Source organism: Neophocaena asiaeorientalis, unplaced genomic scaffold, assembly GCF_003031525.2.
Source record: "Neophocaena asiaeorientalis asiaeorientalis breed wild unplaced genomic scaffold, Neophocaena_asiaeorientalis_V1.1 scaffold92, whole genome shotgun sequence".
NCBI lineage: Eukaryota > Metazoa > Chordata > Mammalia > Artiodactyla > Phocoenidae > Neophocaena > Neophocaena asiaeorientalis.
Window position 1 is genome coordinate 1364713 of NW_020174057.1, and position 14705 is coordinate 1379417.

Genomic DNA, 14705 nt, shown 5'->3' on the forward strand with positions numbered 1-14705 from the left:
TTTGGTGGAAGTGTCCTGAGCACCACACAATTCCAACCTACTCGTTCTTCAGCACTCATTCCAGAACTGTCCTGACCACTCAGCCCATGGTCCCCTGGGCTAGAGCCATTCCACAAGTGATCGCACCTGCTTCTGCAGTTATTAACCATCCTTTGACCATCCCCAGACTCTCTCCTTAGCCCTAACTGCAGCTGGGTGTTTCCTCCTGAATGTCCTTCAGGGTCCTCAAACTCAACACAGCCCAAACCGGACCCGTAACCTCTCCCCATGAGCTTCTTTCCTTCCGTGAAACTCATACTCAACTTCTGGCTCTCCCCTAGCACCTCCACACCCATCACCAAGTCCTGTTGGTGGCAGTCCCTGTGTCCCCCAGAACCATCGCTTTTCGCCTCATGCCACTGTCACAGCCTTAGGTCCTCATTGTCTTTCACCTGGAATTTTAGAGTCATACCCTAACTGCCTCCAGCCTCTCCCCTCCCTCATCCACGTCATCAGGATGGTTTCTAAAACACAATTCTCAACTATGTCACTCAGGCTCCATCTTCCACCACTTCCTATACCTTTGGAATGTATCCTCCCCTCTTACTGAACTACTGTTCTGCCCTAATGCACAAGGCTATTTGCACATCTTTATGCTTTGGCTCAAGGTGTTCCTCTGCCTCGTTCACCCCATGTGCCAGATAAACTGCTGCTGATCCTTCAACACCCTGCCCAAGTGTGATCACCCCTTCCACGAACACCTTTTCAACACCCTTCCCCATCCCCAAGAAAGTTAATACCTTCTTCCTTAGTATTCCTTTTATACCTAAGAATTCCATTTGTACTGTGTCTGGGATACTATATTAACCAACTTAAGTTACGAGTTCCCTCCCAACTAACAGGGACTGTCTAATTCACGTTTGCACCCCCGACTCCAAGCAAAGCCTGTGACACGTGATAGGTGCTCGGTCTGGGTTTGTCGAATTGAACTACATGTTCTTTCCCCCTTCTGTTCCTAAGGTACTTCTCTGCACTGTGTATCTGGCTCTTGCCGCGTGCCATCTTGTGCGTGTGTATGCCTTGTCATGGCTAGGTCCTAAGGTCATAAAAATAGGCACTTGTACTTTTGGTGTCCTTCCTGTGATTTGCAGATAATGCTAAATAATTACTTGTTGATAGATTCTAACAGGAATTTTTGTTTCCCTTGACTTACACCTTCAGCAGCTATTAATTTCCCATCAAAACAAGTCTAAATTCCTCAGTGAGTTCCCAGGGCCCTCTATAATTTCACACCACCCCACGTCATATATTGCCCTTATTCTTTACCTACTGGACAGCGAGCTTGTAAGCTCATGAGAACAGGAACTGTGTCTGTCTTGCTCACCTCTGTATCTCCAGGTGCCTAGCCGATGGTTGGGCAGGTTGTAGCAACAAACATCTCTAATCTTAATCTCCCATGGATGCCAACAGAATCCATGACAGTGCCATTTTGTGGTTAAAAAAAATCCTCAAAAGGTGACAGTGAACCTCTGGAAACTCCTAGAGTTGTCTGAATTCAAATAAAAACATGGTTTTAAGAACTTCCAAAAAGAAGTAGAGTCACACACAAGTTTGTGTAGCACTGAGTGTGCTGATCTGAAGGAAAAGAGGACAAAGAGGAGAATTCCCTATTGGTCCAGGGGAGCTACGGTAAGAGTTAGGGGGAAAAATAGAATAAGGGTAGAACTGGGAAGAAGTCGGCAGATCCACAAAGGATCTACAGAAAAGACGGGCCCCAGGGTGGAAAGAGGGAGGGCGACGATCACACTTTGTTCATCTTAGGCAATCCAGAGCTGGGAAAAGCAAGAACCTTCAGCTGGAGTGTCAAGTCACCCAAAAGTCTACCAATGACATCCTCCAGTGAACAGAGCCCCTAAAAGGACATCCTTCTTCTGTAGGGCCAGTATGGAGAAAGCTGCAGGCTGAGCTAGGGCAGTGTTACGGAGTGGGATGAAGGGAAAAAAAAAACAAACTTACTTCCTTTTGTGATCGTGGCAAAAGAGACAATGAGATGGAAACCACTCCAGAGCTGAGCCAGGAGGCAGTCTACCCACACGCTCCTCACCACACGCATCCATTTTACTCCCAATTCCCACCTTATGATCTGGGCTCAAGGTTGTCACATCCATCAGTAAATGCAGGAAGGTGGTTTTAGCATTTCAGTCCTCAGCAAGCTGTCTCGCTACTAATAAAACGGCCCGGGGCATGCATGCTCAGACTCTGATGTGAGTTCACACCCTGGTGCCCGCACGTATCTGAGTTCAACATCTTAGACATCACGTGTGAGATGAACAGAGGCCTTGGCATAAATGGAGGGACGTGCAATGAGCCAACCTCCGATTCTGAACTAACTTTACATTGGTAAGACAGGAGGAGGGAGAGACCTAACAGAAGAGGCAAATGGAAGGAAGAGGGACAGGTGACACCCAGATGCAGAAGATACAGAGAATCAGAAGTTCCAGCTGGCACCATCTGGGCTTCCATGGTGCCTGGCTGGAAACCAGGAGGGTTTCACATCCTGGCTCCTCCCCCCACCCCCATCTCAATTTCTGTGGCTCATGCCATCACAGATAACATTCTTGTTTTTCTAGCAACAGCCCAATATGACCTCGGTGGCTGAGCTCCAACTACCTCACTCCTTGGTGCCAGCTGGCTTTTGTATTCTCATTTTCTCAGTTTCTCACAGTCCACGCTGGGGCTGCCTCGTGGTGATCATCGTGTCTGTCTACATTTGTAATCGTTTCTCAAAGACTCATGAGGCTAATCTCAACTGCATTTTGTATGGGTGCCAGCAGATGTGCCACAAGTATTCTTGATGGGAGTGGTGGTTTTGATGTTGGGGGAGTGGCAGGACGCCGATGCTTTTTCATGCCCGTCATGCTGTAGCTTGAAATTTCAAATCTGAATTTGGGCCTACACGAGGTATGCGGTTTAATGAGGTCCCTCCTTGGAGGGCACTGTAACCACATGACCCTAAGCAGGCTGAGACATGCTTAATCCTACCCTTCTTCCTGCCATGCTTCTAGCTGAAACTAACTGGGAATTATTCTTGGAATAAATGAATCAATAAAATATCAATCATTCTTGGAATAAATACAAGTTCTTGGGAACTTCATTTTCAGGGTATCCAATTATTACAGCACACTTTTATCTCTTTTAAAGCTAGCCACGAAGGAAGTTGATAGGCGGTCCCCACAGGTAACCAAATGCTTCTGCGTACACGCCGCACACCTCTGTTTCTGCGACAGAAAGTGCTAAGGGAGGAGAGAAGCCAGTGAGCCGCGGAGTGAAGCGCCACTGCTGCCTGTGAGAGAAACGCCCCACGCTCCCTTGGGTAGAGGAACCCCCCCAGAGTTGACCTGGGGGCCAACAGGAGTCCTTCGCTCCCGTCCCTGGGGGCGATTTCAGGGAGATGGGCTCACCCCTCAGTTTGAGGCCCAGTGGACTTCAGGAGAACTGCTGAGGGAGCTGATGCTATTTCTGACTGTGCACTGGAGGGAGAATCAGGGGCTGGTGGGTTAGTTTCCGGGGCACCTGAAACAGCTCCTGTTCTCTGAGAATCCAAATCCTACACTGACTCGAGGCCTCCCCGAAATCCTAAAAGACTCAAGGCTTGTCAAGTCGAGATAAAACCACTTGACTCTCCTGTCTGCTCTCAGAGAACCCACCTGGGGGAACAGCCCACCCCTGAGTCCTGCCCTTCCTCTGCTCTCTCTGGTTTCTCCCTCCTGGCCTCACCTCTCCCTCCCTGTCAGCCACAGGCGCTCCAGGTGCAGAGCTGAGCCCACTAGAAGGTGAGGGGATCTCAAGTCCTGAGATTCCGCCATCTTCCCAAGGGCAGCCGTTGACTCCTTTAGCTCTGAATGGCTTCAGACACTACCTAGCCCCCAACACCACCCCCTCACACCTGATCCAAGGCCCAGGCTGACACTTCCCCTCTCCTGTCCTAGTCCAGACCCTGCCCTGTGCCTCTCTCTCCCTTCGGGAAGCGCCCTCCCACATCTTGGACGTCATGGCGCTCGTTCACAGGTCGAGGCCCTGCCCTCACAGCCTGGGAGGACCAGCCAGTGCATCTCCCTAAGGCACAGGTCCTCTGTTAAACATCTGGCTTTCCCGTGCTTCCCCCTCCCTGCTGGCAGGCCATTCTAGTAGACGCCGTCTCCCAGTCCTGAGCTTTGCATCCATTCCTCCACATCCACCCTCTGTCCCTAACTCGTGTCACTGTCCCCCCTCCCCTCGGCCCAGCCACACATCCTCAGTCCCGCTGCCTGGAGCCTCCCTAAATTCACTATGTCCAGGCCCATAACCACAGGGCTAGCCCGAGCCGCTTTCCTCCCACGCCCAAGCCGCTTTCCTCTGACGCAACTACAGGACTGGCACGTGTTCAGAGACGGTGATACACAGAGAAAGCAGGGACCGAAATCAGAGTTGGCCTTGGCCTGGCTCTAGGCCTCTCTACACCTCACAGCTGGAAACACAGAGGAGGCCGGGGAGGAGATCCTCAGATTGCACCCCCTGACGCGCTTCTCTAGTTACTTCTCTGAGCGACATCGGAAGCCGCTGTGCCTGAGCCGTTTACTCAGCGGTCCTTAGTCACTGGACAGTTCTGCTTGGTCAGGAAATGCCCCACGTAAGCGCACACACGCGAGCCCTCAGCCCTCCCCTCCGTGGCAGCCTGCCGTCACCACCAGCTCACAAGCTGAGCCGACACGAAATCCCTGGGCCACAATCATCGGGGAGAAGCCATGGAGAGGAAAATGCCCAAGAGCTGCTTTCAGGTGTCTGCAGACTCCACGGATGTCTCATGATCAGGGACAAGTGGGCATTTTCCCAGTGCACGTGCCGAGAGCATTTTACTTAAAGCGCATGGCTTCTGGAGCGGACTAACCAGGTTCAAGTTCACCTCTGTGGCCTATTAGCTGTGTGACCTTGGATGAGTTACTTTACCTCCGTGCCTCATTCACCTCTGTTGGGAAAATGGGACAATAATAGTATCTCCGTCACGGGCCTGTGATGAAAAATAACTGAGACGGTGCATGGACGGTGTTTAGAACAGTACCTGGCACACATGAGCAGCTCAATTATGCTGCCACTAGTGATGGTGACAGCAAGGACACCTACAGCGGTGGGTACAGAGGCAGGGGACAGAGAGCTCCTACCCACCTCAAGCATGACCCCACCCTGGTGCCACAAAGTCACACGATACTAAAACCTGCCGGTTGTAGCCAGCTCTCTTCCCGCGGCCATTATCCCCTTTAATCCTCACGACAATCCATTGCACAGATGTGGAAACTGGCTCAGAGAGCAAGTACCCGCAGTCACGTTTCAACCCAGCAGTGCAGCCAGGGACTGAATCCAGGTCTGTGACCCCAAAGCCAATGCACTTAACCTCTGCCACTGAAACGCATCCAGTTTTCCAGAGGAAGCAGAAGTAGGTTGACCAGTACCTGCTCTGCGTTTGCCCTGCAGCTGCCTGCTGGACAAGGGTGAGCATCTGAATACCGTATTTAGAGGAGAAGGCCGCCTTCACGTTGGAGTTAGTAGCACCGAAGACTTTTCCTGCTCCACGAGTTTGCTTTCCTCTCCCCTATGCTGTGGACCTGGGCTTTCTCAGACTAGCACTGTTTTTTACTGAAGCTTTTCTTTCTCACCGTTTGATGTGGCCCCTGCATTTCTTATTAGAGACTACAGGACAACCCAGCTCCCCACTGATGACTGCAATGGCCGTACTGGTTAGCATCTATTTTCTTATTAACAGAAAACAAACGGCTACTTATCAAGGGCCCCCCAGAGAAGATTCTCCCATAACATTTTCATAAAGCCCTTCTGAAATGTCACTGGCCTGCTCAGCTTTCCCTAGGAAATCACTGTTTGGATCTGCTTTGACGGCCAGTGTGCGTATTCCATCTTACGATCGCTTTAGGTCCCTAAAAGCTAGAAACCAATCAAGCATCCCACTGTAGCCAATACCCTAAGCCTTTCCTCTTGTGTATGCTCCCACCTGGGCATGGAAAAGTAATTTCCCTGCACAGTGACACAGTGACTTTGCCACAGGGACCTTCGGATTATCCTTTGAGGGGCAGAAGGAAGTTGCTTCGGTTGCTCTTTCCTCCCTTCCGCTAAGCCACTGAGTCTGGGGGCGGCCAGGATGACAGAGACGGCTCTTACCTGGGCGGTGAAGAAGGCTGGGGTGAGGGATCCCGAGGGAAGGGCCGGGCTGTTGAGGGCGATGGAGCCGATATCGGTGCCGGAGAGCACCAGCGGGGGCGCGGAGATTTCCAAGCCTTTGGGTTTTTTGGCCTTTGGGGGAAGAGATGGAGACCTGGTCTTGGAGCCCGATGACAGGTTCAAGGGCTCTAGGGAATCCGAGTCATGGCAGGCGGCCTCCAGGAAGAGGCTTCTGTGTTCGGAGGGGAGGGGCGAGTTCGGGGACAGGGACGGGGACCGAGAGGAGGAGGGTGAGGCAGACGAGATGCTGGCGGCGGCGTTTGGCAACATTAACGAGGAGATCTTGGCGGAGACGGACGAGGCCAGGAAGGCCTCCGACGTGGAGGGCAGGGACACCACGGGCCTGCTGATGTGCTTGTCGGTTTTGTTGGTCACAAACCTGATGACAGTCCTGACTTCTTCCACGGGAGGGCTGTCTTCCGGAGGCTCCTCCAGTTTCTCCGTCTTGATGGCCTTGAGGGACTCGGGTGGGTTCTGCAGGGAGTTGATGGTGAAGGACGAGTACAGGCCCGAGTGGATGTACTCGTTGCGGCTGGCGCTCTTGAGGGCGGACAGGCCGTGTCTGTGGGCCTCGTGGCTCTCGGGGGGCGCCTTGCACTCGCTGTCCTGCAGCAAAAGGCTCTCCCGGCTGATCTCCACCGCGTGAGGGTCCATTTTCAGTATCTCCGGGAAAGAGACGAATTTATACACAAACTTCTGCCCGATCACCTTCTTGATGATGTTCTGTGAACACAAAAGCAGACGTGGAAAAGATGAGTGCATCAGAGAAACTGGTAAGAGGCTCATTCTTGTGGGGGACCTTGCTGGCAGAAGCACTGAAAGTCCTGATGGCACATCTCAGCTAAGGTGTAATGGAAAGAGGACTAAAGCTGAGGGCAGAAGAATCTGATTTGCATTCCAGTTCTGCTAATTACAAATGGTGTGATCTTCGGCAAATGGGTGGTCACTTTTAGTTTCCTCATCTGTGAAGTGAGGATTATTATACCTAAGAACGTAGTAACAGTTGCCAATTATTAAGCACTTACTCTGTCGCTGGTATTGTTTATGCATTAGCTCATATAATCTGTACAGCGATCCTAAAAGAAAGGGATGATTCAACTCCCATTTTAGGCCTTAGGAAAATAAGCTTAGAGCGTTTAAATAACCCACAGAGCCACATGGTAGGTAAGTGGTAGAGGCAGCATTTCCTTTACCATAATACAGTATTGTCTTACCTACCTCTGGGACTTGTGAGAATTCAATGAAATAATAATGGGAAAGCATTCTGTAAGCTGGAAAGCATTATAGAAATGTAAGTTATTATCACCAAAACACCAGTGTTTTCTTAAATCATGCAGCCATTTTTTTTCCTTTTTAATTCTCTGCCAAGAAAGCCGCTGGAGGAAAAAACAAAGCGTCTACTTGGATGTTCACGACATTCATACAGTATTTTCAGTTGCTGGTATCTACTTCTTGCTCTTCAGTTTATGGCTCCCATCCTCAAACATTAGGATGTAAATGAAAACCAATAATCACTGCAAAAGTTTCCACCCCACATTGGGAGAACAGACTTCATTTTAAAGGCTGTACTGTTCTTGAGATTTATTAAATCCGAACATTAGCAAAGTCTATCAAATGTTTGCCGGGCCCGAGGTACTCAAGGCAGACAAAGATGGTCTCCCTCAAGCACAGAGAGGTAGTGGCACCATCCTGTGGGAAGAGGACTTCCTTACAAACTGTTCCTTTTAAAACCTGGATATGGGGGCTTCCCTGGTGGCGCAGTGGTTGAGAGTCCGCCTGCCGATGCAGGGGACACGGGTTCGTAAAAAAAAAAACAAATCATTTGGGGGAGAAAAGCTTGAAAAGTAGCTGCTGTTGAGCATCTACTCTGTCCTGGGTGTTATGCACACGTGATCCCATTTGATCTCACATGAACCCACTTGTAGGCTGGAAGGTATCATCCTTATGACATAAGCTCAGAGATGGGAAGTGATGTGCCCAAGGGCCACAAGATCTACTAATTCTAAAGCCTAAGGTTTTTCCCATTTCCACACAAAGTTGGAGGGAGAGAATCAAAGAGCCCCCTTAGTAGAGACGACATTTTAAAATTAGTTCATCTCAAATTTTTAAAAATTGAGATACAATTGACATATAACATTAGTTTCAGGTATACAGCATAATGATTGACATTTGTGTATACTGCAAAATGACCACCACAGTAAGTCTGGTTCACATCCATCAACATACACACACACATTTTTTTTTTCCCTTGTTATGAAAACTTTTAAGATCTACCCTCTTAGCAACTTTCAAATATATGAGAGGAAATTGAATTAAATTTTGATGTTCATCTTGTGATCATTTTGGTGTATAAATATATTATGCTTTTGCCTCCCCTCTTGTTACATTACAGCCTCTGCTAACTTGCCTTTGTCCTCCTTAAATGCATCCTCAAATCCCAGAAGTGAATTTATCCAGCAGTCAGGAGGGATGGGCATAATTACCAAGCCACTGAGATTTTCAAGGAAGAATTCTTCAGGGCAGGCATCTAAGGGAGGGACACACAAGGTCCCCAGGCAGCACCAGAAAACCCAATAACGCAAATCCTGGCGAAACTTTGCTCAGCACCAGCACACAGGAGGTTCAAACCTGAGTACGTGAGATTCAAAGCTGAACAGTTCCAGTGCCTGGCATCCTGGCCTGCAATTTAACCCACCAAATCCCATTTACTCCATCTGACCTCATTTTCACACTCGACACTAGCAAAACTGAAAACCACTTAGAGAAACTTCAGAGAGATCTAGTAAACTTAAGAGTTCCACCTGGGCCTAACTGGCATCATCTCTGCACACCAGGCCTGGGTAGACAACGCGCCTGGGAGAAATCAGCTCCCAAAAGGAAAGGGTTAAATAAGGGTGTTACTGGTGCCACCTGACCCATAAAAAGAAAGCATGCTTGCCTGGTGTGTTCCTCTGCTAAAATTCTAAGGTATTTTTGTTTCCCACTCATAATATTCTTCTCCCCGGAGGAAAACTTCATTTTATTCTCAGCCAGTTTGAACACTCATCTAAACCGAGTGAATCATTAAAGCCTAAATAATTACACAGAAGAAAAGAGAAACTGTATGGGCTGAATCCTTTCTTCTGCCAGGTCTCGGAAATTTTTTTTTTTTTAACAGAACCAACCTTTAATTTTATTATGGGTATTCAGAACGTAATGTCTGAGCAGGGATTACGTTCACAAGCAAACCAAGAAGTCATTTGGGACTGTGATAAAAATGATAAAAGTGGTTGGAAATTGAAAGGCAATCTCAAATAGAGAGCTGGGCCTCAATGTGTTAAAAAGAACATAAGGAACAACCCACACGACTATCAACTGAGAAATAGACAAAATAGGGGACAGTCATACAATAGAATGTCATCCAGCCATAGAAGGGAATGAAGGCACTGGCACAGCTACAGCATGGACACACCTTGAACGTATTCTGCTAAGTGAAAGGAACCAGACACAAAAGGCCACATATTGTATGATGGACTCTATTTATATACAATATCCAGAAGAGACAAATCTATAGAGACAAAAAGTGGATGAGTCGTCTCCTAGGGGATGACTAGGTGGGATGGGGGAATTGAGGGGTGACAGCTGAAAGGCAAGACCTTTGGGGAGGTGGTAGTGAAAATGCTCTAAAATTGATTGTGACAACTCTATAAAGACACTCAAAGCACATTGACTTGTATGCCTTAAATGGGTGAATTAGCTGGTATGTGAATTATACTTCAGTAAAGCTTTTATTTAGACAGAGAACGTGAGGAATCCTTTTTCTCGGCTTTACTGAGATATAACTGACAGATAACATTGTGTAAGTTTGAGTGTGATCTGATGCACGTATAGATCACAAAACATAAGGTTAGTTACCACATCCTTCACCCACGTAATTACTATTTTGTTGTTGTTGTGAGAAGATTTAAGGTCTACTCTCTCTGCAACTTTCATGTATATATTACAGTATTATTACCTCTAGCCACCACGCTGTACATTAGAGTCCCCAGATTCACTCATCTCACTGCTACAAATTGGTAGCCTATGACCAACATCTCCCTGGTTCCCCACCTCAGCCCCTGGTAACCATCAATCTACTCTGTGAGTTTCTGTGAGTTCAGCCTTTGTGGATTCCACATGAGTGAGATCATACAGTATTTGTCTTTCTCTGACTGACTTATTTCACTTAGCATAATGCCCTCAAGGTCCATCCAGAGCATAAGGAATTTTAAGAATTTTGGCAGGCTTAAAGGGAAGATGGTGGGAACTTTTGATGGCTGGATGGCAACTGACATAACATGCTAACCCCCACTCTGAACAGAAAACATAAGACACTGCACAGGGCCCTGAACTCCGCTGACGCAGTAAGGGCCCTTCAGCAGCTGCTGCCTTCCTGAGGAGAGCTGCTTGGACACCAAGATAGTTTTTTTAGGGAAAGGCTACACGGTGACAGGGATGGAGACAACTGAAGGAGAAACAAACAGCTTTTGGAAAGAACCAGGGAGGATCTTGCTTCTCTAGAAACCAACAGGAAAGATGGATTAGATGTGGCTACCTGGACAATTTGAAACCTCTGCGAAGATGGAAGGCTGGGAAGGACTGGGAGGAGCGGGGAGGGTGGGGTGCAGGAAGGAGGTCAGAGTGTGCAGGCCAGCGGTTTGGGAGCCCAACTCCACACCGGGAATATCTGCTCACATGAGGGGAGCCAGTGAGGAAAGCCCCCCACCAGGATGCCCAAGGCCAGAGATCTAGGTGGGTAGGTGGACCCAGAGGAGGTGTGTACCTGGCAGCTGAACTGACAGCCCCTTCGTACCCGACTTCCAGGGCAGACCCCAGGAGCGTATTGGGGGCATGTGTGTTTGAAGATCTCTCTGTAGCCTCCAAAGGGAGGTTTCCCTGCAAGAGTTTGGCCTATGAGGGGCTTGCTGAGAGAACGCACAATACAGGGGAATAACATCAGGTAGTATTTGCGGACTATTATTTATCAGGCTGTGTGCTAAGAACTTGACCACCTTCAAGTCATTTAATCCTCTGAAAGATTGGAACTGTTATTATCCCCATTTTAGAGATGGGCAAACTGAGGCTCAGAGAGTATAGACCACCCCCAATCACGAGTGTGTACTTGGGCAGTCTGACTCCAGAGCACTTGGCCACAACGGAAGGTGACACAAGACTCGGGCTGACACAGCCCAGGACACGAGAGCACTTGGGGATGGGCTCTTATTATGAAAAGTGACAAGGATATTTAGAAGAAGCCTGGTTTTTCCACCCCTTCCTCCCAGACTCACACATATTTGTTATTTACGGTTGCCTGGTAACCTGACAAACGCTGTCTGTGTCCAGTTGGGCCGAGTTGACTCTCAAGCACGGTTTCAGGGCAACAGTTGCACACATCTTCCCTCCACATGTGGAGGACCAGCCTCTGTTCGTAATTTCCCACCAAATGTGTATTCACAACCAGGGTGGACTTCTGACCCGGCATTCCGTGTGAGGTTACAGGCGGCAAGGACGGGACCAACTTCAGCAACGGGGGAAAGCAACATCCACCCAACGCACCCCAGGCGGCAGTTCCAGCCGAAGTGGAAGCTCGGGTCCCCAAACCACTCCCTCCATTACCACTGCCCAGTGGGTGTTTTAAGACTGCTGGAGCCTACAGGGCAAGCAGTCCACCTGGGGCCGGACTGTGGCCGCCTTGTGCAAAGGAACCCTTCCTGACGCACCAGCTACCTCTGGTCCCATGAGAGTCTCCCTAGGTTATTTCAACCTAACAAGACAGTGCCGAGAGAGTGGGTCCTGTTTCCACTTCCCTCAGTGTCGTCTGCTGCCCTGATGGGTTCCAGGCTTACACATAGGTGTGTCCATGGGTGTGTTTAAATATGTATATATTACACCTAACTCTGCCTTCTCCTCCCACAGAAGAAGAAGGAGCTTGTGTAAATAATCCCATACAGTGGAGAACTCAGACATATGCCTATTAAGTATTATGGTTTAAAAAAAATTGCAGTGCAGGGTAATGAAGAGATGCTTGTGGAATTGAATTTACCGTCTTAATTTTGATGTTATGAAGGATACCATTAAGTTCGCTCCATGTTTATTGAATGAATGACTCTCATTGTGGAGAGAACTGACTGAGGCAGGAAGCCAGAGGCTTCACCCCATGACAGACAATTTTCCACGGCTAATTCCCAGGCTGGTTAAAGCTCCATGTGATGCATCCAATACGTATACTTTCGCATCTGCTTTCTTGCTGGCATTTTTAAGTGGAAAACTCCCAGAGAGACACTGGGGGCTAATGCAAACCTTCACAGCCTCACACCTTCTGTGAGAGCTTAATAAACTGTAATTCCACGTATCCCGGCAAATATCTGTCGGCTCTGGCCTGGCACCCCAATTTTTTTTTTTTTTTTTTTTTTTCAGTCCGCGGGCCCCTCCCCGTTGTGGCCTCTCCCGTTGCGAAGCACAGGCTCCAGACGCGCAGGCTCAGCGGCCATGGCTCACGGGCCCAGCCGCTCCGTGGCATGTGGGATCTTCCCGGACTGGGGCACAAACCCGTGTCCCCTGCATCGGCATGCGGACTCTCAACCACTGCGCCACCAGGGAAGCCCGCACCCCAATTTTGATGTAAGGTCGTGCTTGGGGCTTTCCTGTGCTCGGACTTCTTTCCCCTGCTCTCATTCCTTCCCGGTGCTGCCCTTCCCTCAGGGGCTGTTCCTGACCCCAGGAGGAGCCGGACCAGCTGTGGGTTCCCCATCAGTAGGGCTGCGGCTCCCTTCATCCTCCACCATTTCAGGGCTCCCAGAAACTGCAGGACCCCTGCCCCCACCACCCCCGATTTCACAACTTTCCTATCTTGTTCTCGAAACTGAGAGATGTCTGCGGCTCATGACAGCCCATCCTTTTCTGAAGCCAACACTGGCAGCAGGGCTGGGTACAGAGGACAGAGTGGTAGATCTTTCCATAAATTCCCACTTGACCTGGCCACCAGGGCTGCCACTGGGATGACAAGGAGCGGTTCCAGAGTCACGGCCTGAGGTCAAAGGCCACCCCTGTCTCTTATCAGTCGTCTCCTCATCTATAAAATGAGGGGACCGACCTCCCATCCACCTTGCGGGATTGACTGTGTAATCCATGTAACGCTTAGCAGAACACCTGCGACAGCCACACGTGACAGGCCCACAGTATATATCAGCTCTCAGCATTATTATTTTTACACTCCCATTGAAGCAAAACCGAAACAAAACGTAAAAACCACCCTCTATCAGCTGTAATGACAACTGAAGAGTCCAAATTAAGCCACTTAGAAGGCTGTACTTATTCCCACGGGTCTGGGTGACCAATTGGGTCATCCGGCAGACAGAAACACACCTGGTTTACATATCTCGACCAAGGAGGGGAAACATGACGTTCTATTTAGTTGGGTTAAGACAAGAAGTAGACGCGAGGCTTCAGTCCGTCATGCCTCGTGTGGCCAGCACTTGACATCCACTGTGAAGAAAACCTCACACACGCCAATTGATTCAGGACTGGGGGGAAGAGAGGCCCTCCCGCAGAGAGCAGGAGACGCGAGCAACTGGGGAATCCAAGCGTCCCGCTCAGAATGCCCCAGCAGCTTCAGCCGAGATGCCGCACGTCCAGCCTGACAACTGGTGCAAACACTAACCAGACACCCCAGCCAATCTCGTTGTTCTCTGATGCCTCTCAGAACAGGAAACGCACTGCCCAGGCTGGAGGGAGCAGCCCAGATCCATGGCGTCTGCTGTGGCTGCAGCCCTCGGGGAGGGTGATGCAGGCAGCTGGCCCTGAGCGCCTGTCACCGAGATCCTGGGGCGGGGAAGTGGGAAGGATTTACTTGGGGGTCTTTCGTCTGGCCGGGGTAGATAGCCTACATGAAAGGAACCCGTGGCCAGAAAGGGCAAGAAAAAGAAGCAAGCATTTGCGAGGGTCTGTCACGTGGTGTACGTGCACTGCCTTGCAAGATGGGTACTGTGATCCCCTTTTTTTTTTTAATTTTTTGGCTGCGTTGGGTCTTTGTTGCTGTGTACGGGTGGGGGCTACTCTTTGTTGCAGTGTGTGGGCTTCTCATTGTGGTGGCTTCTCTTTGTTGCAGAGCACAGGCTCTAGGCACAGGGGCTGCAGTAGTTGTGGCACGCGGGCTCTAGAGCACAGGCTCAGTCAGTAGTCGTGGCACACGGGCTTAGCTGCTCTGCAGCATGTGGGATCTTCCTGGACCAGGGCTCGAACCCATGTCCCCTGCAGGATTCTTAACCACTGCGCCACCAGGGAAGTCCCTGTGATCCCATTTTTAAGATGAAAAAGTCGAGGCTCTTGGTTGGAAGTGAGGTTATACCCAATTTCCCAGCCCACAGGGGTGGGTTCAATACTGGGTGAGCCTTACGACAGAATTCCACAGAGGTCTTTTAGAGGACAATACATCATTAACA

The 14705-nt window shown here is 49.6% G+C and overlaps 1 protein-coding gene across 1 annotated transcript in view; it reads right to left on the reverse strand.

The window, feature by feature from the left end:
• The window catches only part of ELK3 (ETS transcription factor ELK3), a 38973-nt gene that overhangs the window by 11941 nt on the left and 12327 nt on the right, over nt 1-14705 (reverse strand). Inside the window, exon 2 of the mRNA XM_024754363.1 lies at nt 6187-6969. Within this exon, the coding sequence (XP_024610131.1) occupies nt 6187-6969 (783 nt within the window). The remainder of the gene's footprint in view (nt 1-6186; nt 6970-14705) is intronic.